The sequence below is a fragment of the Schistocerca nitens genome, chromosome 6 (assembly GCF_023898315.1).
Source record: "Schistocerca nitens isolate TAMUIC-IGC-003100 chromosome 6, iqSchNite1.1, whole genome shotgun sequence".
NCBI classification, from domain to species: Eukaryota; Metazoa; Arthropoda; class Insecta; order Orthoptera; family Acrididae; genus Schistocerca; species Schistocerca nitens.
In genome coordinates, this window is record NC_064619.1 from 466,945,182 (window position 1) to 466,972,531 (window position 27,350).

At 40.0% G+C, this 27,350-nt stretch overlaps 1 protein-coding gene across 1 annotated transcript in view; it reads left to right on the forward strand.

Moving 5' to 3' along the window:
* The window catches only part of LOC126262482 (myosin-VIIa-like), a 390,655-nt gene that overhangs the window by 120,797 nt on the left and 242,508 nt on the right, over nt 1–27,350 (forward strand). Inside the window, exons 12-14 of the mRNA XM_049959145.1 lie at nt 5,873–6,117; nt 8,368–8,523; nt 17,439–17,629. Of these exons, the coding sequence (XP_049815102.1) occupies nt 5,873–6,117; nt 8,368–8,523; nt 17,439–17,629 (592 nt within the window). The remainder of the gene's footprint in view (nt 1–5,872; nt 6,118–8,367; nt 8,524–17,438; nt 17,630–27,350) is intronic.

Sequence of the window (27,350 nt, forward strand, 5' to 3'; positions counted from 1 at the left end):
GTCGGAGGATGGCATTCATGTATTGTACTGCCGTTACAGTGCCTTCCATGACCACCAGCAGCATATGTCAGCCCCACGTAATGCCACCACAAAACAGTAGGGAACCTCCACCTTGCTGCACTTGCTGGACAGTATGTCTAAGGCATTCAGCCTGACCAGGTTGCCTCCAAACATGTCTCTGACGATTGTCTGGTTGAAGGCATATGCAACGCTCATTGGTGAAGAGAACATGATGCCAATCCTGAGCAGACCACTCGGCATGTTGTTGGGCCCATCTTTACCATGCGCCATGGTGTTGTGGTTGCAAAGATGGATCTCGCCATGGATGTCGGGAGTGAAGTTGCGCATCATGCAGTGTATTGTGCACAGTTTGAATCGTAACATGACATCCGGTGGCTGCACTAAAAGTGTTATTCAACATGGAGGTAGCGGTCATCCACTGCAGTAGTAGTCCTTGGGCGGCCTGAGCGAGACATGTCATCGACAGTTCCTGTCTCTCTGTATATCGTACATGTCCCAACAACATCGCTGGTTCACTCTGAGACACCTTGACACTTCCCTAGTTGAGAGTCTTTCCTGGCACAAAGTAACAATGTGGACACAATCAAACCATGGTGTTGACCATCTAGGCATGATTGAACTAAATGAAACATGAGTCTTTTACCTCTTTTCTGGTGGAATGACTCGAACTGATCGGCTTTCGGACTCCTCCGTCTAATATGTGCTGCTCATGCATGATTGTTTACATGTTTCGGCTGGTTTAGTGACATCTCTGAACAGTCAAAAGGACTGTGTCTGTGATACAATATCCACATTCAATAGCTATGTTCAGAAGTTCTGGTAACCGGGATGATGCAAAACTTTTTTTGAGGTATGTATTATTATTTGGTGACCTACATAAATTTGTATGTTATGAGCTCCCAGTAGACTAACTAGCTATAGTAAATGCATGATAAGTGCCGGACGCAGGTACTGATCATTAAAAGTTTGCACCATTTGTCTTCTGTCGTCTGTTGTCTCTTTCAGTTTGCTGCCACCCTTACTGGCCCCAAAGTTATGACACTGTAATTGTCTAATGAAGTGTTGTGTTTTCTCTATGAATGGATGATTATTTGATTAATAACAGTGATTGTGCTTATTTAAATACATTATACAATATGATTTAAATGCATTATGCAATATGAGACATGATCACAAATGTTTACTGACATTTTTAATGTCATGTTTCTTCTACTCATTGAGTTGGATTACAACAGCCATAATTTAATTTCATGTTCATTGGTAAAAATATGTGCCACATTTGAAGATGACCATCTCTTAATTGCATGTTCACAAATCAGTGTTGCTTCTGTTTCAAAATTTATGACATAGCAGTTCACAACTGTGTGTTGTCAGTACTGGAAGAAAAACAAGAAAACATTCCCCCTCTCTCATCATCTAACCCCAAAGTCGCTGCACTTCCTATCTGTCAGCCCCTGAGGTAAGCAACCAACTTTACTTAACTCATGGCTGAATTCGCCACCGTTGGTTAAAACTAAGCACGTCTTACTGTCTTTGAATTTTTATTTGATTCTGAGCAGAAAAATTACACTCTTAAAAAGCTCATAACATTAGTTGAAGTTTTTGGATTTAGCTATTAGTTGTTAGATGCATATTATTATAAAACATGGCTGAGAACCGCAAGCCATACAAATACTTCATTCGAGCCAAATGCGGCCTCTAGGCTGCAGTTTCATACCCAGTGAGTTAGAGTAAAAAAAGTACACACACACACACACACACACACACACACACACACACACACACACACACACGTACGCACGCACTTGCACGCATGCCCTATATGATGTTAGTTGGACCAACACAGTATTTTGACAGGTGGAATGGTTGTGGTGGGGTAGTGAGGATAGTGTTGAGTAGGGTTGGTAGAGAGAGAGGGAGGCAGGAGGCAAGGAGAGACACTGGAGGTGAGTGGCTAGTAGGTAAGAGGGAGGCAGCCAGTTTGCTGACTAGGAATGCTGGAGAGAAGGGTGACAGGTACATGGGCTCGGCACATAATGCATAATTATAGATACCAGTGGGGAGCAGCACATGGGGTGGGTTGACAGGGCAGAAGAAGGGGAAACTGCTGACTGGAGGGTGTGAGGACAGGGCTGTGACACCCCATACAGGTCCCTTCACAATCTCATTAAACCCTGTGGCCATCAACAGTACTGTCATTTCAACAACTGCCATCCCTACCACACCAAAAAATCCCTGCCATAAAGCCTAACCTCCTGTGTGTGATGTGTCTATTGTGACAAGAAATCCCTTGCCCAATATGCTGAAGGCCTCATGAAGATCTTCATAGGCAGGTAATACACATTCCCTCCCCCCCCCCCCTTTCCCCCATCCAAACCTAGTCCACAAACAGATTTCCTGTGCCATATTCTCACACATCCCCAATCCTCCCACCACCCTCGAGAATCAGATACGAAGGAGCACTCTCCTTGTCACCCATTATCATGCTGGACTGGAACAAGTGAGGCAAATTCACTGTCAAGGCTCATCCTGCCATGAAATGAGGCACATCCTACCCCAAGATCATTCCCAAACCTTCAAAAAAAATCTTTTCTAACCTGTGTGTTCTTCTGCTGCCGCTTTTTGACAGATTTTTTTTTTACCTACCTAAGTACATTATATTGTCAAAAATTGATTATTTTCATTGTTATAAAGTGGTATTCCATCTCTCACCCTACCTACACAACATGCTAGTCCGTCCATGTGCCACAGGGACCAAGGTGCAAGAGCTGCCCTATCCACCCACCCAGCACCTCGTATTCCAATCCTGTCACAGTGTTATGCTACTCCATCAGAGGTTGGGCCACCTGTGAAAGCAACAATGTCATATACCAACTCTGCTGCAAACAGTGCACATATTTGTATGTTGGTATGACTACCAACCAGTTATCAACCAGAATGAATGGCCACTGCCAAACTGTTGCCAAGAATAAAGTTGATCACAAAGTGGCACAATATGCATCTGAGCATAACATTATCAATTTCAGTGCCTGCTTTACATACTAGGACATATGGATCTTTGCTTCCACCACCAGCTTCTCTGAACTACGGAAATGGGATGTAGCCTTACAACACATTCTCTGCTCCAGTAATTGTCCTGACTTCAATCTCAGGTAACCCACTGTCCATGTAAACTTCACCTGACAGTTTCCCCTTCCTCTATCCTGACACTCCCTCCCAGTTCACATTCCCACACCTCCTTCAGTGTGCACTGCTCCTCACCGTTTCTGACAACTGTGCTTCACATGCCTAGCCCATGCAACAGCCACCCCTCCCTCCCACATTCCTAGTTGGCAAGCTGGCTGTCTCCCTCCGAGCCACTAGCCGCTCACTTCCAATCCCTCTTCCTGCCTCTCTCCTCCCTCTCCCTTTACCCACCCTACCTAACACCACCCCCACCACAACCAGTCCACCTGCCGAAGTACAGTGTTAGTCCAGCCAGCACAGTGTAAGGGCATAGGCACGCGCGCGTGTGTGTGTGTGTGTGTGTGTGTGTGTGTGTGTGTGTGTGTGTGTGTGTGTGTGTGTGTGTGTTTGTTTTTTGCTTTAGCTCATCAAATGATAACTCTGAAAGTTAACAAGTTTTCTTTCTTTTGAAAGTGCCTATCAACAACCCAATGCTTCTGCTTTTCAGTAAGTGCTCTCCTTTAATCCCAAAGTATTTACATTCTGCAAGAACTTTCCTACAACATTTATTATACATAAGTACATCATCTGCATAATGTTAGGGCTTTGATATTCAACACAAACAATAAGGATGCCAAGACATTAGCACAGGATTTGCCTGACTTTACTTCTGCATCCTTTAGTGGCTGTCCATTGAAGATAACATGATGCATCCTGTCTACTAAGAAATTTTCATTCCAGTTATAAATTTCATTTGTATCTCTATATAACTGCACTTTTGTTAGTGTTTTTTGGGAGTAAAAAATATACTGGATCCACCTTTTTGCCTTGATCCATCATTTTCAGGATGTCATGTCATAAATGTCTGGATTGGGTTTTGCATGACTAGACTCCCCGCTTATTGCTGTCGAGGAGGTCATTCTGTTCTATACAATATTAAGTTTGAACTCAGATACCTTTCTTGTAGATGTGTCTGATCTGTGCTTTCTTCCAACCACGGAGCACAATTTTTTATTTGAGGGATCTGTGGTACACTATTGTTAAAATGAGAGCGAAGTCATCTGCAAATTCTGTACAGTATCTGACAGGAATCCCATTGGACACTGGAGCCTTGTTTAATTTTTGCAATTTAAGCTGTTTTGTGACACTAGTGTACCCTAATTTTCTCATGTACCTCTTTTTTGTTATTTTGGTGCTGTTGTATATCACTCACAATATCAGTTATTTTCAATTGTTAGCAATATTTGTGCATTATGGTCAGTTTATTTGTTCAGCTGTACTGTAATATACTTTATTACACTGAAGAGCCTAAGAAATTGGTCCACCTGCCTAATATCATGTAGGGCTGCCACGAGCATGCAAAAGTGCCACAACATGATGTGGCATGGAATTGCACTGAACTAGTGCTGGAGGGAATTGACACCATGAATCTTGCAGGACTGTCCATAAATCTGTAAGAGTATGAGGGGTGGAGATCTCTTCTGAACAGTACATTGAAAGGCATCCCAGATTTGCTCAATAGTGTTCATGTCTGGGGAGTTTTGTGGCCAACGAAAGTATTTAAACTCAGAAGAGTGCTTCTGGAGCCACTCCGTAGCAATTCTGGATGTGTGGGGTGTCACATTGTCCTGCTGGAATTGCCCAAGTCTGTCGGATGGACAATGGACATGAATGGATGCAGGTAATCAGACAGGATGCTTATGTGCGTGTCACCTGTCAGAGTCATATCTAGATGTACCAGGAATCCCATATCACTCCAACTGCACATGCCCTACACCTTTACAGAGCCTCCACCAGCTTGAACAGTCCCCTTGCTGACATGCAGGGTCCACGGATTCATGAGGTTGTCTCCATACCTGTACACATCCATCTGCTCGATACAATTTGAAGTTAGTCTCGTGTGACCAGGCAACATGTTTCCAGTCATCAACAGTCCATTGTCAGTGTTGACAGGCCCAGGTGGGCATAAAGATTTGTGTCATGCAGTCATCAAGGGTACACAAGTGGGCCTTTGGCTCTGAAAACCCATATCAGTGATGTTTCATCAAATAGTTGGCATGCTGACACTTATTGATGGCTTAGCATTGAAATCTGCAGCAAATATCCAGAATGGTTCCACTTTTGTCATGTTGAATGATTCTCTTCAGTTGTCTTTTCTCCCATTCTTGCAGTGATGTCAGAGGTTTGATGTTTTACCAGATTCCTGATAGTCACTGTACACTTGTGAAATGGTCGTTTGGGAAAATCCCCACTTCATCGCTACCTCGGAGATGCTGTGCCACATCGCTTGTGGGCCAACTAATAATATACATTCAGACTCAATTAAATTTTGATAACCTGCCATTGTAGCAGCACAACCGATCTAACAACTGTGCCAGACACTTGTTGTCTTATATAGGCATTGCCGACCACAGCACTGTATTCTACCTGTTTACATATCTCTGAATTTGAATACACATGCCTATACCAGTTTCTTTGGCTCTTCTGTGTATGTTTGAACTTATATTTAATATTATAATAAGTAAGCATTTGATCCTTTCTTATTGAAAACACTATATTTTGTTTGAACTGTGTATACTTAAATTGTAAATAGTGGTTAATATGTTAAAAAAAGAAAAGAAAAAATTCTGTTCACAGCATGTAGCTTACACAGTTCTTATAGTGATATGGCATTCATTTTTTTTAGGTTTTCTTGAGAAGAATCGTGATACATTCAGTGCTGATCTTAAGCAAGTTGTGTATATTTCTAGTAACAAATTCCTGAAAACTTTGTTTGCTGAAGACTTCAAGCTTACAGATGACACTAGGAAAAGGAATCTTACATTATCAGTGCAGTTCAGAAAATCACTGGAAGCTTTAATGCATACTTTGAGTTGTTGTCATCCATGGTTTGTCCGCTGCATGAAACCAAATGAATTCAAGAAGCCAAAGGTATTTGGATGTAATGTGATAGTCATTGTTCTTGATGTTTAACTTGTAACTCTGAATAACCTTCTGGAATAGAAGTGTTGTTGTAGATGACTGGTAGACTGCAACAAAATAATCATGACAATTTCAAGCTATCTTTATATATCACTGCTATTCCTTCAGATCAGATAGCTAATAAGATCATTACTGAGTGAGGTAGCATGCTGGTTAGCATAGTGGACCGAGATCAGGAGGAAGTCGGATCAAAACCCCATGTGGCCATCCTGACTCAGGTTTTCTGTGATTTGCCTAGATAACTTAAGGTGAATACTTCCATTGAAAGGGCATGGCCAATTTCCTTCCCCATCCTTCCTTAATCCAAGCTTGTGCTCTGTCTCTAATGACGTCAATGTTGACAGGACATTAAACACAAATGTTTCTTATTATAAGGTCATTTTCTAGCAAGCTATTTCATTCACACAAATTCACATCGTATTAGTCACAGCCCTTTGATATAAACAACTTATGTCTTGTTCTGGAAGAAACTGTTTCAATGGAAATGTGTACTATGCAGAAAGGTATCTATATTACTAAATGGTATGTGGTTCGTCACTCATTGTGCACTGTCTGAGTTGCAGGGCAGGCTGCCTATGTAACAGCTTCAAAATTTGATTTTCAGCATTTCGTATAATTATTGATCCAGTTTAAAATTTGAAAGTGGTGTCATAATCTACTCATTAAGAGGTACAATCATATGTTAAAGGTTTAACAGTGTAAGTGGAATTAGTTAGGAACTTGAGGCAGCAGAACTTACAATGTGCAAATATGTAGACTATACTGAGCCAGTATTTGAGAATGAGAACACTTAGTGAGCTACAATAAACTTTATGTATAATTGCAAACATTTATGAAACTTTTTCTTGCTAACACCCACCACAAAATTACGAAAGGGAAAAAGTTTTCCTCTTACTACACTTTCATTGATAATGCAATAGAAATGCTACATCAGGCATGGCATTTTAATTTATTACTGCTTTACTACTGACTCTGTTTGCAACAATTTTTGCAGGCAGTATGCAATTATACCACTGAATGCATCTGCAAAATTGTGTCATTGTATGATGCACAGTTTAGGAGATGTGATGTCATAAACACTGTCATGTGTGAAAAACTATAGTTTGCTTAAAATGGTGTGCAGTAAGACATTTGTTCATAAAATTGGATATACTGCAGTCTAGAATATTCATCTTTTTTACAGTAGGTCACATGTTAGTTGTCTTCAGTCATGTTGTGCACAGTACTAATGCTCTGTAGACCAAGGTGTAACTGATTTCAGTTGACTACCATGAAACTAATCAAACCTCAGATGAAAGTCTGCAAAGCAATTGTAAACAGTTTTTTTTCCTGAAAGTGTTTGATTAGCAGAAGTTGAACAAAGTGATTCATAGAATTGTTGTTGATTTAAAACTTTACAAAAATCACAGATAATCTAAAAAAAAAACCTCACATGAAATTTACATTTTTTCACAATACCGTTCTGTTATTGTTCACTGTAACCAAAACTGTTCTGCCAATATCTGAGATGCCGCTATTTTAACAATAACAAGAGACATAGAAATAGTACTGCAACATCATATTAAAACAATATAGGTGGCCAGTTTTGAAAGAAAACCCTTGCAACAACATTGATTTGTCTATCGTGTTAAATGAATAACATTCTGCTCTTGTTATGTCCCCAAATCTAACTGATGAACAGTCAATTGTCCTTTACTGTGGTACTCACCATCTTTTCCTGTTATATCCTGTCTGCTGATTTTCTATCAGCTCCTAAAGATCTAAGTCATTGCTCTTTGATTTGCTGTATTCTTCTCCACAGTCTTAATTACACACTTATGTGTTTGGGGCATCAACTTTGGTGCTGAGTTATGCTACTCATTGGAATTAAATTTTAGATTTACCTGGAGAATTATAGCAGATACAGAATTGTTTGATTAAAATTTATCAGAATATGATGTTTCATTAAGTGTGTGAGTCTCATATATTGCATATTAGGCAGACCAGAAACATGTGAAGCCGTGCGGTTACAGTTTCAGTAAACTAACTTCACTTAATAGCAGTAGCATTTTCAATTGAAATACAATTTTTCTACAATGACTGTAACACACAAAACTATCATGAGCTATGTACTAATGATACATTTGATCTGTATTCCAATACAATTCCATAAATTATTCTTCTCGAGATCATCATTTTATTTTATTTCCTATCTTTCAGTTATTTGACAGAACGCTGGTTGTCCGTCAGCTACGATACTCTGGTATGATGGAAACAGCAAGAATAAGACGGGCAGGGTATCCCATAAGACATACATTCAAAGAATTTGTTGAGAGATACAGATTTATTGCTCCAGGAATCCCACCATCAAATAAGGTATTATTCCATTTCTGATTTTATTACTTTATCTTACTTCACTTCTATTTAGAATGATGTGAAATAATTGTGCTTTCTATCAGGATCAGTGTAAGGATTAACATTTTCTTCCTTTCAAGTGTGGCTCCATTTCCCTGTGAGAGCATTTCTCATAATCCATGAAGGGAAAGAATTAGTTAAAATTAAGTTGTCATATACAGCTTTACCATTACTGGTAAGAAGTATGCTAACTGGATACTGCTAAAGAATTTGCAGTTTTCTTTGTAATTGATTAAAATCAAATAAGAAAAGGGTATTTGTCAAGTGTATTAGTGTTTTTTTTTCAATGCTAAATGCACTTCTAGAGCTGTAAATAAATGCATAATGTTAAGTACTGTAAACTGTAGAAAAAGACTACTGTGATTTCTGTTACAAGTTCATATAATAGTATATACACTATGATTATATAATGGGCTTTATACTCATAAACAGCTGTGGAAAGGATTTTGTGGAGATAAAAGTGACAACTTTTATATATAAAAAAGAAAGCTATCTGGATATATAAAAACTGAATCTATATCTGGAAGTACATGATTATTCTGCAATTAACAATTAAGTGCCTGGCAGGGAGTTCATTGAACCACCTTCAAGCTATTTCTCTACTCCAGAATGAGATTTTCACTCTGCAGCGGAGTGTGCGCTGATATGAAACTTCCTGGCAGATTAAAACTGTGTGCCCGACCGACACTTGAACTTGGGACCTTTGCCTTTCGCGGACAAGTGCTCTACCATCTGAGCTACCAAACTACGACTCACGCCCGGTACTCACAGCTTTACTTCTGCCAGTATCTTGTCTCCTACCTTCCAAACTTTACAGAAGCTCTCCTTTGCAGGAGAGCTTCTGTAAAGTTTGGAAGGTAGGAGACGAGATACTGGCAGAAGTAAAGCTGTGATGAGATACTCTCCTGCGAAGGAGAGCTTCTGTAAAGTTTGGAAGGTAGGAGACGAGATACTGGCAGAAGTAAAGCTGTGAGTACCGGGCGTGAGTCGTGCTTCGGTAGCTCAGATGGTAGAGCACTTGCCCGCGAAAGGCAAAGGTCCCGAGTTCGAGTCTCGGTCGGGCACACAGTTTTAATCTGCCAGGAAGTTTTATTTCTCTACTGTTCCACTCGCAAACAGATTGTTGGAAAACCAAACACTTCAATCTTTCCATGCAAGCTCTAATTTCTATTTTATTATGATTCCTCCCTACGTAGGTGGGTGACAACAAAATACTTTCTCACTCTGAGGCAAAGTTGGTGACTGAAATTTCATGAGAAGATCCTGCCACAATGAAAATTGCCTTTGCTTTAATGATTGCCACCTCAGTTCATGTATCAAATCCGTGGTACTCTCTCCTACATTTTGTGATGGTACAGAGTGAGCTGTCCGTATTTGAACTTTCTTGATGTCCTCCATCAGTCCTAACTGATGCAGGTGCCACACCTCACAGAAATACTCCAGAAAAGGGCAGACAAGTGTAGTGTAAGCAATCTCTTTAGCAAATCTGCTACATTTTCTAAGCATTCTGCTGCCAATAAATCGCTGTCTTTTGTTTGCTTTCACCACAACATTATCTACATGATTGTTCCAGTTTCAGTTATTCATAATTGTAATTCCAAAGTATTTAGTTGAATTTAAAGCCTTTAGATTTGTGTGTTTTATCCTGCAATCGAAATTTAAGGGATTGCTTTTAGAACTCATGTGGATGATTTCACACTTTTCATTATTTAGTCAACTGCCACTTTTTGCACCATACATATATCTTTTCTCAATCAGTTTCAATTTGTTTTGTTCATATGCTGACTTTATTAGATGGAAGATCGCAACATCATCTGCAAACAATCAAAGATGGCTGCTCAGATTGTCCCCTAAATTGTTTATGTCAATCAGGAATAGCAGAGGACCTATAACACTTCCTTGGGGAATGCCAGACATTACTCATGTTTTACTGGATGACTTTCCATCAATTACTATGAACTGTGACTTTTGTGACAGGAAATCATGAATCCAGTTCCATAACTAAGACAATACTCTGTAGGTACACAATTTTATTAGAAGTCACATGTGAGGATATTTGTAAGCATCCCAACACGCCATTGGAAAGCTGTTGACAAGAGATGCTCATGAGTAAATTGAAGAAGGATAAATGTAGTGGGAAAGGGAAACTGTGTGTTTTCCTTTCTTGTATGCAGTGAATGTGGAGCAGTGGTGGAGCCAGCAAGAAGGGGACCAGTAAAAACAGTATTACAACCACTGGTCATCCGAGAGTCATTTGTGCCACGGTGCAGCAAGCACCTGAAGCCAAGAGTCCTGGAGTTAATGACACACCAACAAGGACATAATGAACAATTGAAGAGTGGTAGTTGTTTTTCTGGTTTTTCTCTCAGGTCCTGTATGGACGTTTGAATGTACGCAAGAGAGTGGTATTACCATAGCAATTGTTAGTTGTGTTGCGAAAAGTAATAATGAAAATGTTGGACAAAATATATCCCTGTTTGTGAGAAGTGTTGCTATTTATTTAGTAGCACAATAGAGAGAACTTCCGAAAGCATTCCAGGGGTCTTCACAACAGTTGGATCAACATGAAGTGGCACAGAAGGATCTGGACCACTCTGAGAAGAGAGGATAAAGGTAATACTACTTTCATCTAGCACTGTATTGGGTTTGGAAAATATTGCCCTGATATATTGGCCAGGGATGCAACTTCCTGCTAGTGCTGATATAAAACCTACCACAAACCTTAGAAAATAAACAACAGCAGGAAAGAAGGAAAAATACGCCCCAAACTGTGTCAAAAGCCTTCTGGAAATCTAAAAATGTGGTATCAATTTGACTTGCCCTGTTGATAGCATTCATTACTTTATGAGAATAGAAAGCTAGTTGAGTTTCACAAGGACAATAGTTTCTGAATCTGTGTTGGCTATTTGTCAATAAATCACTCTATTCAAGATAACCCGTAATATCTGAATACAGTATATGCTCAAAAATTCTACTGCAAATCGATATTAGTGACATGGGTCTGTAATTTATTGGATTACTCCTATTTCCTTTCTTTGCTATTGGCATGACTTGTGCAGCTTCCCAGCCCTTAGGTACAGATCTTTCAACAAGTGACCAATTGTACATGATTGCCAAGTAACAACATACTCTGAAAGGAACCAGACTGGTATACAATATGGGCTGGACACCTTGCCTTTATTAAATGATTGAAGTTGCTTCACTATACCGAGGATATCTATTTCTGAGTAACTCATATGGGCAGGTGTTCTTGATTTGAACTCAGGAATATTTACTTCATCTTCTTTGGTAGAGAAATTTAGGAAAAAAATATTATGTTTTGTCATTTACATTGTAAGGATAGCAGTACCATATAAAGTAACATTGGAAGTCTGTGTGTGTTTAAGAGTAATAGAAAAAATTGAAACTTTGATTTTATATAAGGAAATGGGCAATCATAAGAAGAATTCTACAATTTTTTGTAATGATGTCATGCTCTGTTTTAGCTGTAGTTACACTGCCTTACCAAAAACGTGAAACACATAGAAGACATGATCAGGTGTCAATGTAGTTTTGTACTCATACTCCCTATTGGCAGGTATGTAAATGATTAGACCTGCAATTCTCTGTGATAGGTGGAATGGCCGTAAGAGTGCATTAGTATTGTTCATGTTTTGCATTGTTACCAGGCCTTGTGCGGTGCATAAGGGGTACGAACAGTATCAGATCGTGTGTGATCACTGTGAAGGACATGAGACCTTCCAGCACATCACATTCAATAAAGGTCTGCATCATCATCATCATCATCATCATCATTTAAGACTGATTATGCCTTTCAGCGTTCAGTCTGGAGCATAGCCCCCTTATAAAATTCCTCCACGATCCCCTATTCAGTGCTAACATTGGTGCCTCTTCTGATGTTAAACCTATTACTTCAAAATCATTCTTAACCGAATCCAGGTACCTTCTCCTTGGTCTGCCCCGACTCCTCCTACCCTCTACTGCTGAACCCATGAGTCTCTTGGGTAACCTTGCTTCTCCCATGCGTGTAACATGACCCCACCATCTAAGCCTGTTCGCCCTGACTGCTACATCTATAGAGTTCATTCCCAGTTTTTCTTTGATTTCCTCATTGTGGACACCCTCCTGCCATTGTTCCCATCTACTAGTACCTGCAATAATCCTAGGTACTTTCATATCCGTAACCTCAACCTTATTGATAAGGTAACCTGAATCCACCCAGCTTTCGCTCCCATACAACAAAGTTAGTCGAAAGATTGAACGGTGCACACATAACTTAGTCTTGGTACTGACTTCCTTCTTGCAGAAGAGAGTAGATCATAGCTGAGCGCTCACTGCATTAGCTTTGCTACACCTCGCTTCCAGTTCTTTCACTATGTTGCCATCCTGTGAGAATATGCATCCTAAGTACTTGAAACCACCCACCTGTTCTAACTTTGTTCCTCCTATTTGGCACTCAATCTGTTTATATTTCTTTCCCACTGACATTACTTTAGTTTTGGAGATGCTAATCTTCACACCATAGTCCTTACATTTCTGATCTAGCTCTGAAATATTTCTTTGCAAACTTTCAATCGAATCTGCCATCACAACTAAGTCATCCGCATATACAAGACTGCTTATTTTGTGTTCACATATCTTAATCTCACCCAGCCAGCCTATTGTTTTCAACATATGATCCATAAATAATATGAACAACAGTGGAGACAGGTTGCAGCCTTGTCTTACACTGAAACTACCCTGAACCATGAACTCAATTTACTGTCAACTCTAACTGCTGCCTTACTATCCATGTAAAGACCTTTAATTGCTTGCAAAAGTTTGCCTCCTATTCCATAATCTCGTAGAACAGACAATAACTTCATCCTAGGAACCCGGTCATATGCCTTTTCTAGATCTATAAAGCATAGATACAATTCCCTGTTCCACTCATAACACTTCTCCATTATTTGCCGTAAGCTAAAGATCTGGTCCTGACAACCTCTAAGAGGCCTAAACCCACACTGATTTTCATCCAATTGGTCCTCAACTAATACTCGCACTTTCCTTTCAACAATACCTGAGAAGATTTTACCCACAATGCTGAGATACCTCTGTAGTTGTTACAATCTTTTCTGTTTCCATGTTTAAAGATTGGTGTGATTACTGCTTTTGTCCAGTCTGATGGAACCTGTCCCGACTCCCAGGCCATTTCAATTATCCTGTGTAGACATTTAAGACCTATAAAGGTCTGCATTTCAATAAAAAAGGCAGATGATATTATGACTGATGCTGACCATCTTTCTATCATGGATTACATCACGGTTGTGGGGTACAATCATTTTGGTGGAACTGGACATGAAGATGCTTTATATTTGTGTGTTAGGGAGTAATCATCACCTGGCAGAGTTTGGAATGGCCTCGTTGTGGGTATCAGTTTGGCTGGCTGATCAAATTGTACAGTATCCATGTTTGTGGGGCATTTGGATGAGACAGAGGCTAGATGTTTGATAGTGGGAGTATATGAGAGCAGGCAAATTTGTCGCCAAGGTTCCAGTTGACAACATCTGACCACCACAAGGGGGAAATTGCTGTATTATTCACCAAGCGCATTGTGACCCATTCACATCTGTGCCTGCATTTTGAGACCAAGTAAAGAACTCCCTGCTATAGCCTGTGTCATCCTGCACCATTGATCAAAGACTAGCAGCACCCAGACTAGGGAATTAACATCCCATGCATAGGCTGCCATTAACACCACAATGCAAATGGCTGGTTTTGGACTGATACCATGACTGGAGGCATGGATTCTGGTAAATGGTGTTGCTTTTTGTTCAGTAATGAATTTCAGTCTGTGCCACTCAGGTTGATCACATTCGGTGAGTGTGGCAGTGACTTGTGGAGAGCTCCCATTCTTTCAGTGTTTTGGAGATGTACAGTGTTGTTCAAATGGCTCTGAGCACTATGGAACTTAACTGCTGCCCTAGAACTTAGAACTACTTAAACCTAACTAACCTAAGGACATCACACACATCCATGCCCGAGGCAGGATTCGAACCTGCGGCCGTAGCGGTCGTGCGGTTACAGGCTGTAGCACCTAGAACCGCTCGGCCACTCCGGCTTGCTACAGTGTTGTTCCTCCTGGTGTCATGATGTGGAGAGTCATCGGGTATGACTTCAGGTCGTGGCTGGTAGTGATTGAAGGAAGTTTGATGGCACAACAGTGTGTCACAAACATCCTCCATCCTCAAATCTCACCTCTCGTGTGACAGTGCCATGGAGCCAGTTGTCGACAGGACAGTGCTCAACCACACATACTACGTGTCTCTATTCACTACCTGCATGATGTTGAGGTATTCCTCTAGCCACCAAGATCTCCAAATCTGTCTCAGACTGAACATATGTGTGACCAGTGCAGATATCAACTCTATCCCAGTGACAGAATCCAGGATATCAAGGACCAGTTACAACAGTTGTGGATCACCATGGCCCAGGAAAGATACAACAGCTTTATGACATCCTTCCCAACCAAATCAATCCACATATCCAGACCAGAGGGGGCACAAGGTCATACTGATAAATTAGGTCATACTTGAAGTTCTATGTAAATTTGACTTGATATTGCAATCAATGAAATAATATCAGATACTCTCTCAACCTGGTAAGCTTCATTTCAGTTCCTCTTCCTGTTCTGGGTGCTTCACTTTTTTTGGTGGACAGTGTCTTTTTATTTCGCTATTGTAATGTTTGGCATTCGTTCCAGTTTCAAGTGAAAAATTTGATGTCATATTATATTATAGAAATAAGGGATCATTTGTCATTGTTGGCTGAGAAGGAATGAGAGGTTATTCAGTTCTCTAATTCGAAAAGATTTTTCTTTTGTTGTACACACAGACTTTTTCCTTCATTATGTTTCTTAAATGAATCAGTTTTATGTGTATAAATGTAATGTGTTGTGTTGAGTATAGACTTGTGTATTATACAGGGAAAAAGTAACATACAGTGCTGAAATATAGCTCAATCACTAGAAATACTGTCAAATTCAGTCACTTCCTCCAGATATACAGAGAAATTAGGAACTGAATGCAAGATATTAGAATACAGTCAGGTGATTAGGAAATGTTTGCCACTATCTCCCCTTCTAACATAACCAGCCTAGGTGATGAAAATTTCTTTGAGCACTGTACCTCAGCCGACCGGAGTGGCCGAGGGGTTCCAGGTGCTTCAGTCTGGAACCGCACGACCGCTACGGTCGCACGTTCGAATTCTGCCTCGGGCATGGATGTGTGTGATGTCCTTAGGTTAGTTAGGTTTAAGTAGTCCTAAGTCTAGGGGACTGATGACCTCAGATGTTAAGTCCCATAGTGCTCAGAGCCATTTGAACCATTTGAACTGCACCTCATAACAAAACCTCCAAAAAGAGCACAACTTGCTTTAGCATATTCATCTATAGGGGCAGATGGATAGAGAGTATATGAAAAGTTGGTAAAATTGTCAAGAAATTAAGCCAAGACATAATTAAACATTGTATAAGGAACACTTTCAGTTGGTGGACTGGAGCATGCCAGATTTATTAGCGCGAAACATTAACAATATCAAGATAAAAGGAAAGGCAGCCAGAGAGAAGTGTTAATAGGTAGTGAAAATTATAGAGGGAAAATTCAGTTGTTCAAGAAATAGCAAAGCAGTGAATTGAGGAAATCATATCTAGAAACAAAATTACATATTTTTACTTTCAAGTCATTTTTATGTGGTTAAGATCCTGAAAACACAACAGTTGTCAACATTAATAAACTGTTGTGTTTTCGACACCTTCACCTATTGAAAATGACTCAAAAGTCAAAATTGCAATTGTGAAAATTATAATAAATCATGTGATTCATGGTTAAAATGTTCTTGTTCAAAAAATTGATGGGACTGCAAACATAAGACAAATTCAGCTGTGTAAAATTATCAATGAAAGCTCATACAAGTGTGATAATATTGATAACACAATTCTGATAGTGGAATATTGTTATTAGTTGTTTAAGCTTGTTTTGAAATAATAATAAATAGCTTAGTAATTGTTAGAGCTCTATATGAAAGGAACTGTGGCTCTTAAAACCAGAAGCTATACCATGGAAGACTGTTTTTAACTACATAAGCTAAATGAATTATAGAAATTGTTAGGAACCTAACATAATAAAGTTAATGACTTATGTCAGTCCTGACAGGGTTGGCAAAAGTCACTGAAAGGATAATGTATGACAGAACTTATGATAACTTAACTAATTAAAAATATTACAAGTCTTATAGCTTCTTTATATTGATGGTACCAACAGAGAAGTCTATATTTGATGAATTACGTGCATGAAAGATTAGAAGTCATTCTACATCTCTACCATAAATTCAAATTAGATGTTTGAGCAATGAAAATCCAGGATGGAATAATGACAATATTATGAAAAGGATAGATTACTACTGTGCATATAGAGGAGATACTGAGTCACATACAGGCACAACTAAAAAGACTGCTAAATATATGAGCTGAGTTTTGCTCAGTGATTATGCTGAGTTGTGCTTGCGTGAATGTGCCTGTGTTGTCTACTTTAGAAGAAGGCCTTTTGGCTGAAAGCTTGTATGTTTGTTTGTGACTATCTATGACTCAACACATGTCCTCTGTATGGAGAGTAGCAATCTATCCTTTTCATAATATTGTCAGATTGGATTTTGTATACATCTTAATTGAAAATCTGATATAATAATAACATTTTATATTTATTTATGCAAATTGACACACACACCCACACACACACACACACACACACACACACACACACACACACACACACACACAAGATTTCTTAAGTTTTCTTTTTACTAGTCACAGTAATGACAAGGCTATTTTTGTCCTGTAGACTGACTGCAAGGCAGCTTCAGGAAAGATATGTGCTGCTGTTCTTGCAAAAGAAGATTATCAGCTTGGTCACACTAAAGTTTTTCTTAAGGATGCTCATGATAGTATTCTTGAAGAAGCACGAGAGAAAGCTTTGGCAAGTAGCATCCTGGTCTTGCAACGAAATGTTCGTGGCTGGGTACAGAGAAGAAGGTATTCACTCTTACATAATACTACCATAAAGTATATTTTCCATTCCTTTACAATTTGTTTTTGTCTTATATATTCTTATAACTGACTGAGTATACAGTGCACTTATCAGTTCCTGGTTCCCCTTTTTGTGTTCGAGTTAGATGGAAAATGGAAGGGGAAATGCACACAGTATTTGTAAATAAATGTAATCATTTCTCATCATAAGTTTCAATGAACTGTTTGCTTGAAGCAGTTTTTGGTGTCTTGATTGCCTTTAATTTGTTGATGAGCTATACATGGCGTTTTGTTGTTTTCCTCGAGATGCAGATACTGAGACATACATGTTACTCTTAGTTTCCTATCCTACTCTGCTTAGGTAGAAAAATGGTTTATAACATCTCCTGCTCGTGACAGTGTGGCGACCAGTGGAATGAAAAGTGAGGTCTGCAGGTGAATGACAATGGAGATCACAAGGTGAACAAGCAACTGGCACAAGTCCAAGGTGTTACCAAGTTGTCTGAAAATATACTACAATTCAAGGGAAAACCAAAATCTCAATATGTAACCAGGCATGCTCAAAATGCTGTGCTATTTAATGGTGCAATACTCATGCTTCAGAGACTAGCAAGAATCTGGCTGGCTGCTGGACTGTGGTATGTTGGTAAAGAGTTATTAGATGGTGGCACCACGTCGCGTGATTACCACAGCAGCCACACCCCGTGTAGCCTCAAGCTGTGGGGCTGTCTTGTGGGGTACGAGTATCTCTGACATGTTCTCTCTATCAGTATCCTGGCTAGGTGGGGGACATGAACCACCCTCAGATACTAAACTTAGTTGACTGGAATTGCCTGGGGTGTAACTTCTTAATTGTTGGATGAGGACTCAAACCTGGGCCCTTGCCTTTCATGGGCAATACTGTTGCTGACAGGGTTAACCTTTCATAAATCATGGGCCACCTCACAGCATCCATCTGCCAGTACTTCTTTTGCACCTTACGAAGTCCTCAGAAGCTCTGCTGCTTGCATTGGTGGACTCATACTCATGGGAATACAGGTTCATACACTGAAAGATACTGTCTATTCCATTTGATCATTAGCTTCAGAAATCTTTAGAGATGATTTTTCCTTTAATGATGGATATGAAACAGAGAAGCACAATTAAAAACTGAAAAATACTCAGGGCTGCTACATTGAAAAAATCTTGCATTGGGTGGGGTGGAGGGAGGGGGGGGAGGAGGAGGAGGGGGCAGGGACCTACTTCATTTATTCTGAAACGTAAGTCACACTATCACTATCGACTGCAGGAAACCCTCTTGTTCTTTTGTTAGCCTTGAGGACTAAAAATCCATCTTCAGGGGCAAAGGTTTTACAAAATGAGGTGATTGCAAATTTCGAAAAAGGAAGTAAAAATTGTGCTTACTGGAGGAAATATGGAGGTGAACATAACAGACATTTAAAAGCTTGGTATGTTGAGATACCATATTAATTTTAAACAGTAGCTAAAGGAATAGAAAAATCAGAAAGAAAAAGAAGTGAAGGGTAGAGAAACACAAAAGTGACATTGAACACATGATGGAATATAAGTATTCTAGACAGGTGGGAACATTAATCTCATGATACATCACATTTGACATTACCCACACTTAAATGTGAAGTATTTACTGAAAATGATTCTACATGATTTTTCCCCCCTTACATATCATATTTTCCCTTTTCCATAATTTCTAGAGTGAATTTACATATTTTCCATTTATGTGTTTGTGACACAGATCTTTAATATAAGTATTTGAAAAACGTGACTATGTAAGGAAATGAAAACGTAGAAAAGTCAGCTAAAAACATTATTAAAGCAAGACTCTAATCACACATCGTGTTTTAGTATATTCTCAGTGCAGATTTTAGTAGTATTTCTCACCAAAAGTGTATGAGGGCTAATCAGTAAGTTTTAATTATTGCCTCAAAAAATAAAGGTATGTAATTAATTTTTTGTTGTCTGCAGGCAGTACACACTGAAGTACATTTTTTTTACATTTATATTTATACTCTGCAAACCACCATAAAGTGCATGGCAGATGGTATGTCTCACTGTAGCAGTTTTTAGAGATTCTTCCTATTCCATTCACTTATGGAACATGGGCAGAATGATTGTTGGATTGCCTCTGTGATTGCAGTCATTATTCTAATCTTATCCTACAATCCCTATGTGAGCAGCACATAGGGGCTTGTAGTACATTCCTAGAGTCATCATTTAAAACCAGTTCTTGAAACTTTGTTAATATACTTTCTTGGGATAGTTTACGTCTATCTTCAAGGGCTTCCAGTTCAGTTCCGTCAGTATCTCTTTGACACTCTCCCACAGATCAAAAAACCTATGACAATTTGTGCTGCCCTTCTCTGTATACTTTCAGTATCCCCTGTTTGTCCTATTTAGTATGGGTCCCATATACTTGAGGAATATTTTAGAACGGTCACATGCATGATTTCTAAGCAATCTTCTTTGTGGACTGATTTTGCTTCCCAGCATTCTATCAATAAACTTGCTCCACAGTACCATAGCACACCGCTAGTGAATCAAAACAAAATATTGCAGCCCATTGATAGAGTGGAGTATTGAGTGGTACTTTTTATGGCTAATTACTGAATGTCCATAGGATTTTCAACAGTTATTTATTTATTCCAGTGAGAGTCAGTTTCCGTACAACTGTATTTTATTTTGAAGTTTATCTTGCGTACATGCAATTGATTTCTGGGTAATGCTGTCTCATCTTCAGATACCTGTTAGGCTAGCTTCTTGAACTGAATGCTGTAGATACTGTAACAGTCATTCCATCAAGAGAGTCTGCCACACACTTTGATAATTCATGTCAAACATCCTCTACTCCCTGCATTGGGGGTGGGGATTAAGAATTTCATTTTTAGTAGCAGCAGAAATGTTGTAGGAGTGTCTGTTCACTGTAGATGGCGAAAAAAGTCATCAGAACTGGTTTGTGCAGCAGCAATGTTTTCACTGCTACTGAAAACAGATTACTGTTAGATATTCTCTTTTATTCATGAGCTGAGCATTTTGTTTCACCACATCTAGCATAATGCTACAGTAGTGTTGTGTGGGGCTTTCAGTCTACCAAACTACAAACAAACTAAAAATTAAATATGTAGTTAAAAATTAGTTATTTAACTTTATTTTTTTATAGCCTTAATTAAAACTTTATTTCAGTCCCTCATACATTAAAATACCTTCCAAGGAAAGAAGATACAGAACTTGCTTAAAACGTACTCATTTACTTGCCTCATCAAATGTGGATAAAATCCCAAACTTTTGATGAATGCCTCCATCATCATCATTGGGGGCCAAGTATGACTGTTGTAAAACAGATGAGACTCCTACTTTTATAAAAAGTGGCTATAAAAATGGGAGCCTCGTTAGTTTCATGACAGTCAGACTGACAGTAACCCTGAAACTGGTGATGCTCCCACTTTTACAGTTGATGTTGCCCTCACAGGGACACAGGGAAAAAAGTGATAAAGTTTCAAAAAGTTTATTGACAAACAAAACTATGTCTGTGTCGACGGTAAGAACAAAAGGCACAAAATACAGCACCTCACTTGGTACTGGTACAGTGGCATGACAGAGCTGGTATCTAAAAATCATCTAACTTTTTCTACTTTGTACTAATATCACTAGGAGCTCCATAGGGAAATACACTTGCAGAGAAATAATCTGATTTCTGAGAATGTCGGCCTGGTTAGGTCCAACTCTGGCACAGAAAAGTCTATCTTTAATACATTCTAAATCCACAGAGGAAACAATGATAAAAGCTGAGAACAGCAGCATTAATCCCTACAATGGGCTTCAGGAGTGTCCTGAGATGATGCGATGAATAGCACTCACCCGGAGGTCAGGAGAGACTCTTGAAACTGGAAGAGCTGGCTCGTGTAGTGCATACACCAGCCTTTATAGTTTATGTTAGGAGAATAGTTATGGTACTGTTTTCTTGTCACATGTTGTGCAGACATGAATAGGTTCCTCGGAAGTGACAACACCTGGCAGTGCTGGTACTGCTCCGTGGTGTCCAGTTGAGAGTATGACATGGAGAGCTTGTGATGCCAAGGTGTGCAGCAGCCATGTAGACTGCATGTATGCCCGAGGTGCCTGGGAGTTTGCTGCTCTCTTTTTCATGGATTTCTGATATAGCAATAACCTCTCCTGTAAAAGTAGTAGCCTCAGCAGTTTTGTGATAGTCAGCACTAGTGTCCAATGACAGTGATGGAGGCAACCGTCAAAAGACTGGGATTTTATCTGAATAAACCAAGAACTTTTTATGATAGGATTCCATAGCAAAAGACTTGATAGCCAGATACAGAACTTGACTGATTTGTCATCATTCATTTGACAATGAAAATAGCTTAAAATTTTTATGATACATCAGGAGCTACAGACAGCAGTGACCATATGTAACATTGTCATATTGCACAAAAGAAAGAAAGAATAATAGTTATGCCTTGGAGAAAGAATGGAAAAACTATTATGGATACAAATCTGCATGTGACACTCACCTAGTAAATACATTGAGGTGACAAAAGTCATGGGATAGTGATATTCACATATACAGATGGTGGTAGTATGGTGTACACACGATATAAAAGGACAGTGCATTGGCAGTGCTGTCAATTGTACTCAGGTGATTCATGCGAAAGGTGTCTGACATGGTTATGATTGCACTTTGGGAATTAACAGACTTTCAACACAAAATGGGTCGAAGCAAGACGCTTGTGACATTCCATTTTGGGAACTGTTAGGGAATTCACTATTCCAAGATACACAATGTCAGGAGTGTGCCAAGAACACCAAATGTCAGGCATTACCTCTGAACACGGACAACACTATGGCCGAGGGTCTTGTATTAACAATGGAGATCAGCGGCATTTCTGTAGAGTTGTCAGTGCTAACAGACAAGCAACTCTGCATTAAATAACTACAGAAATCATTGTGGGACATATGACGAATGTATCCATTGGGACAGTGTGGTGAAAGGTGGAATTAATGGGCTCTGGTGACAGACAGCCAATGTGAGTGCCTTAGCTAACAGCACATAATCACTTGTAGTGCCTCTCCTGGACTCATAGCTGACCCTACGTGACTGGAAAACTGTGGCCTGCTCAGGTGAGTCCCAGTTTCAGTTGGTAAGAACTGATGGTATGGTTTGAGTGTGGCACAGACATTATGAAGCCATGGACCAAAATTGTCAACAAGATGCTGTGCAAGCTGGTGGTGGCTCCATAATAGTATGGGCTGTTTATATGGAATGGACTGGGTGCTCTGATCCAACTGGACAAATCATTGACTGGAAATGGCTTTGTTTGGCCACCACGAGACCATTTGCAACCATTCATGGACTTCATGTTCACAAACAATGATGGAATTTTTATGGATGACAATGCGCCATTTCACTGGGCTACTGTTGTTTGCGATTGGCTTGAACAATATTCTGGACAATTCCAGCAAATGAGTGACCATCCAGATTGCATGACATGAATCCCATCGAATATTTATGGGACATAATCAAGAGGTAGTTCATGCACAAAATGCTGCTCCGGCAACACTTTTGTGATTACAGATGGCTATAGAGACAGAATGGCTCAATATTTCTGCAGGGGGATCCCAACAATTTGTTGAGACAATGCCACCTGAAGTTGCTGCACTATGCTGGGTAAAAGGAGGTCCGACACATATTAGGAGGTATCCCATAACTTTTCTCACCTTACTGTAAACAGATATAGGTCTTTTACTTGAGCATAGTTACACAGAATACCCTTAGTTGTGTGGACATAATTCTGATAACTATACATGACTGGGATCAATAAAACACATTCACATTGCTTTGAAAGTTCTTAGTAGTTATTCCACTTTTTGGTGATGATATGCCCCTTTGAACCCATATATCCTGAGGAAAATTGCAAGGTAAGGCTTCGGAGCTTGCTCGAGTGTGCTTGGACAAAAGTAGTAGTTATAAATGTTGTACAATATAAAATAGACGCTACAAATTGATAAGATTGACTAATACCTACAAATTCATGTTAAGATTTAGTGACTAGAGTTGGCTGCTAAGTGGAATGAAAGTAAGTAAAATAAGACAGCTCTGTTCCTTTCCTCTCTAGCTTCTTAGAGAGCAAATTACCAGAGTTCTTGGGAGATGATTGTTGTTGTTTTTGTTTTCATCATCTTCAGTGCAAATGCGAGTTGGATTCAGCCTGCATACTAGTCTATCCTGTACAAGCCTCTTCATCTCTGGACAACTGCTGTGATCTACATCCATTTGAACTTGCTTACTGTATTTGCACACAACCCTCCCTTACAGTTTTTATCTCACCCCTGCATGCTTCCCTCCATTACCAAACTGACTATTTTCTGATGCCCCAGTATGTGTCCTATCAATAGGTCACACCATTTATTCAAGTTGTGACATAAATTTCTTTTCTCTCCAGTTTGATTCAGCTCCTTCATATTAGTTTCTGACCTATCCATTTAATCATCAGCAATCTTCTACAGCACTGTATTTCAGAAGCTTCTATTGTGTTTCTCTCTGAACAGCTTAGAATACATATTTAATGTCTGTAGAAAGGTATGTTCCACACAAATGTCTTCAGAAAAGACTTTTACACTTAAATTTGTATTAGGCTAGTCAGCTGCTGGTGCTACAGCCAGATAACTTGTTTGGCATATTCTATACACAAACATTGCTCATGAACCAGTCTGTCTATTAGAGAAAACTGTATCAATATCCCTACAATATTTCCTCAGATTTGCCTTCAGATAGTGACAGAAAATATGTAGAAGTACTTTAATTTATAATAAATATAGATGTCCACAAATTCCCATTTTTCAGAAATACTTTTCTTGCTACTGACAGCTGCATTTTATGTCCTCTCTACTTCCAACATCATTAATTATATTTCTGCTGAGATAGCAAAACTCATGTGCCACTTACAGTGTCTTATTTCTTAATCTAATTCCCTCAGCATTGCATGTTTTAATTTGAGCACATTCCATTACACCTTTTTCTTTTCTTGGTATGTGATTTATAACCTCTTTTCAAGGCAATATCCATTTCATTTAAATTTGCTGTCTCTCACAGAATTACAGAGTCATAAGCAAATATGGAACTTTGTATTTCTTCTCTCTGAACTTTAATTCCCTTTCCAGATTTATACTTTGTTTTTCTTTACTGCTTGCCAAGTGACAGTTACAACCTTGCCTCACCCCCTTCTCAACTATGACTTCCCTTTCATATCCTTTGGCTCTTTGTAACTGAAGTCTAGTTTCTGTACAAGTGGTAAATAATCTTTTGCTTCCTGTGTTTTATTTGTGCTAGCTTCAAAATTCCAAAGACTGTAGTCCAAATACAAGTCTAAATACACAAATCCTATTTTCATGCCCTTGACAGCAAGGGACCAATTCACTTTAATTGACATTCTATTAGTAGTGATGAACAATGCTTTTATTATGTCATTGAACACTGAACATGAACAACAGGTAAATGGAAACCTGTCTACACAAGAAAATATGAGTCATTGCTTTATAACAAGAAAATGGATCACTGCTTGACAATTGCAACTTCAAAGTTAACACTTCATCTCACCAATAGGAAATTCTCACAGAGCCTTAGTACAGTCACTGGAACAGGCAGTTTCTCACAGTCAATAAATGCCAAATTCCAACGAGGCAGCGGTCAGCAATGAGCAGTGTCTGCACATGCTGATGGCTGAGCAGCTTGAAGAACATGCAGCAGGCAGCGTCCAGTACAGCCGTGGTTGGTGGCAAGCAGTGGGTGCATAGAATGATGCCGTAGCAGCTCTTGTATCTTACGAGCTTGTTGAGGATATAGAGAAGTTGAATCCAATGAAGCAGTGGTCAGTAGCAAGTGGTAACCGCAAGGGGAAAGCTTGGAAGGCATGCTGCAGACAGAGTCCAACGAGGCTACGGTCAGCAGTGGTATGTCTATATTCACCAATGGCGTGACTGCTCAGGGAGATGACTAATATCAAGGACTGGAGCTCAGCTGGTTATATATACACCCAGTGGAAGCCTACTCTATTGGTTTACAGGTGGCACATGACCAGCTTAGGAAAATATTTCTGTGATGGTGGCACACCTTGGGGTGGTGAAAGTTGGTGTCTTGGTGTCATGCTGAGATTTCAATAAACCTGCCAGTAAACATGTTTATATTTATCAGCATTTGACATGCGGTCTTCCACCAATCAAGTGTTTATTGTCATTGGTTGAGTAGTAGTGAGATGGTCACTGGCCATCTGATTGTATTGTGGTACAACTGATTTTCTAAGGAGTACTGCATATGAATATAATACCTATAAATGTTGGTTTGTCTCTGTTTAAGAGATTAGACTGTCATTATTAGCTATTATGATAACCTGCATATTTTATTGCAGCATTGTATAAATTAAACGTACAGAGGAGAATAATTTATTATACTTGTATAACTGTGCATTGGATGAGGAGTATTCTGCTGACCCAGCGTTTATTACCAGCAGTCAAAGGGGCCATGGAAGGCGTCCTGGTGGATGGCAGTGGCCATTTGCACAAAGTGATGAATCCCATGGGTGACCAGTTTGATCAGAGTCCAGGGATAGTCAAGAGTGTGCCTATGAGGGAGTGTCACCAGGCAGAGATTGGCAGATGGAAGTCTGCATCATGCAGGGCCCTATCCTTGAAAACATTTTATGTATATGAGATATGCCAGTCAATATTACACTCCCTGTAGGAGCAAGACCAGATGCGTGAGGAAGGAGAGGTGGGGATATGGAAAGGGGCCTGGTGTGGGTGTCGCAAGAGCCCAGCATGACCACAAGGATGACACTGCCTGTGGACATCGGTGGCCTATGGGAACAGGACTTGACCAATGGTGGTCGCTTGTCAGATGACTGAAGGCAGTTAGCTGGAACTGAGCTGCTGAAGTGAGCTCCAGTAGATGGGCTATGCAAGTGGCAAGCTTATGCATGGAATTGAGCGGAAAGTGTAGGGTGCTGTGATTCCATTCACATGACCTAAGGACTGACACAGAGTTTGGAAATGTCAGCAGTGATCAATTAGAAGGTGGAGGACCACTGAGAAATGTATGAGAAATGCTGGAGGCAGGTAAGTGGACCTTCAGATGATTGGATTTGAGTGCACTAGGTGCGACATCTGTGGTAAACTGGGGAAGAAGGGGATTTTGTGATGTGGCGTGGGAGAAGGGCGAAGAGTGCTGCAGGAAGCTGAAGGCAACAACTGAAGAAATGAGGCCACAGGGAAGGCCATTGGTATGATGATACTGATGGTCCTTGGAGGTCTTGCTGCTGACGCAGGACACAACTAGGCTGATGCGGCTGGGCACCAATGAGACCAGCATCATCGGGTCTGGCATCAACATGTGGCAGACTGGTGGGTAGCTGGCAGGAACCAATGGTTTCAACTGGCTAGTGACAGACCAGTGGCACAGTGGTGATGGGCCAGTGGGAAGTCGATGGGGCTAGCATCAATGGGTGAGAGGCCATTAGTATGTTGTCAGAGCACTGAACAGCTGTACCAGAATGCAGTGGGCCAGTGTGACACTGGCAGGGGCTGATAGGCTTTATCTGAAGTGGTTGCAATGTCTTTGCTGGTGGTGCAGGAGCCTGTGTTGTGGGAGTCAGGGGTGCAGTAGCTAGATGCGATAGAGCCAGAGGCACTGTCCATAGACCCACTGGAA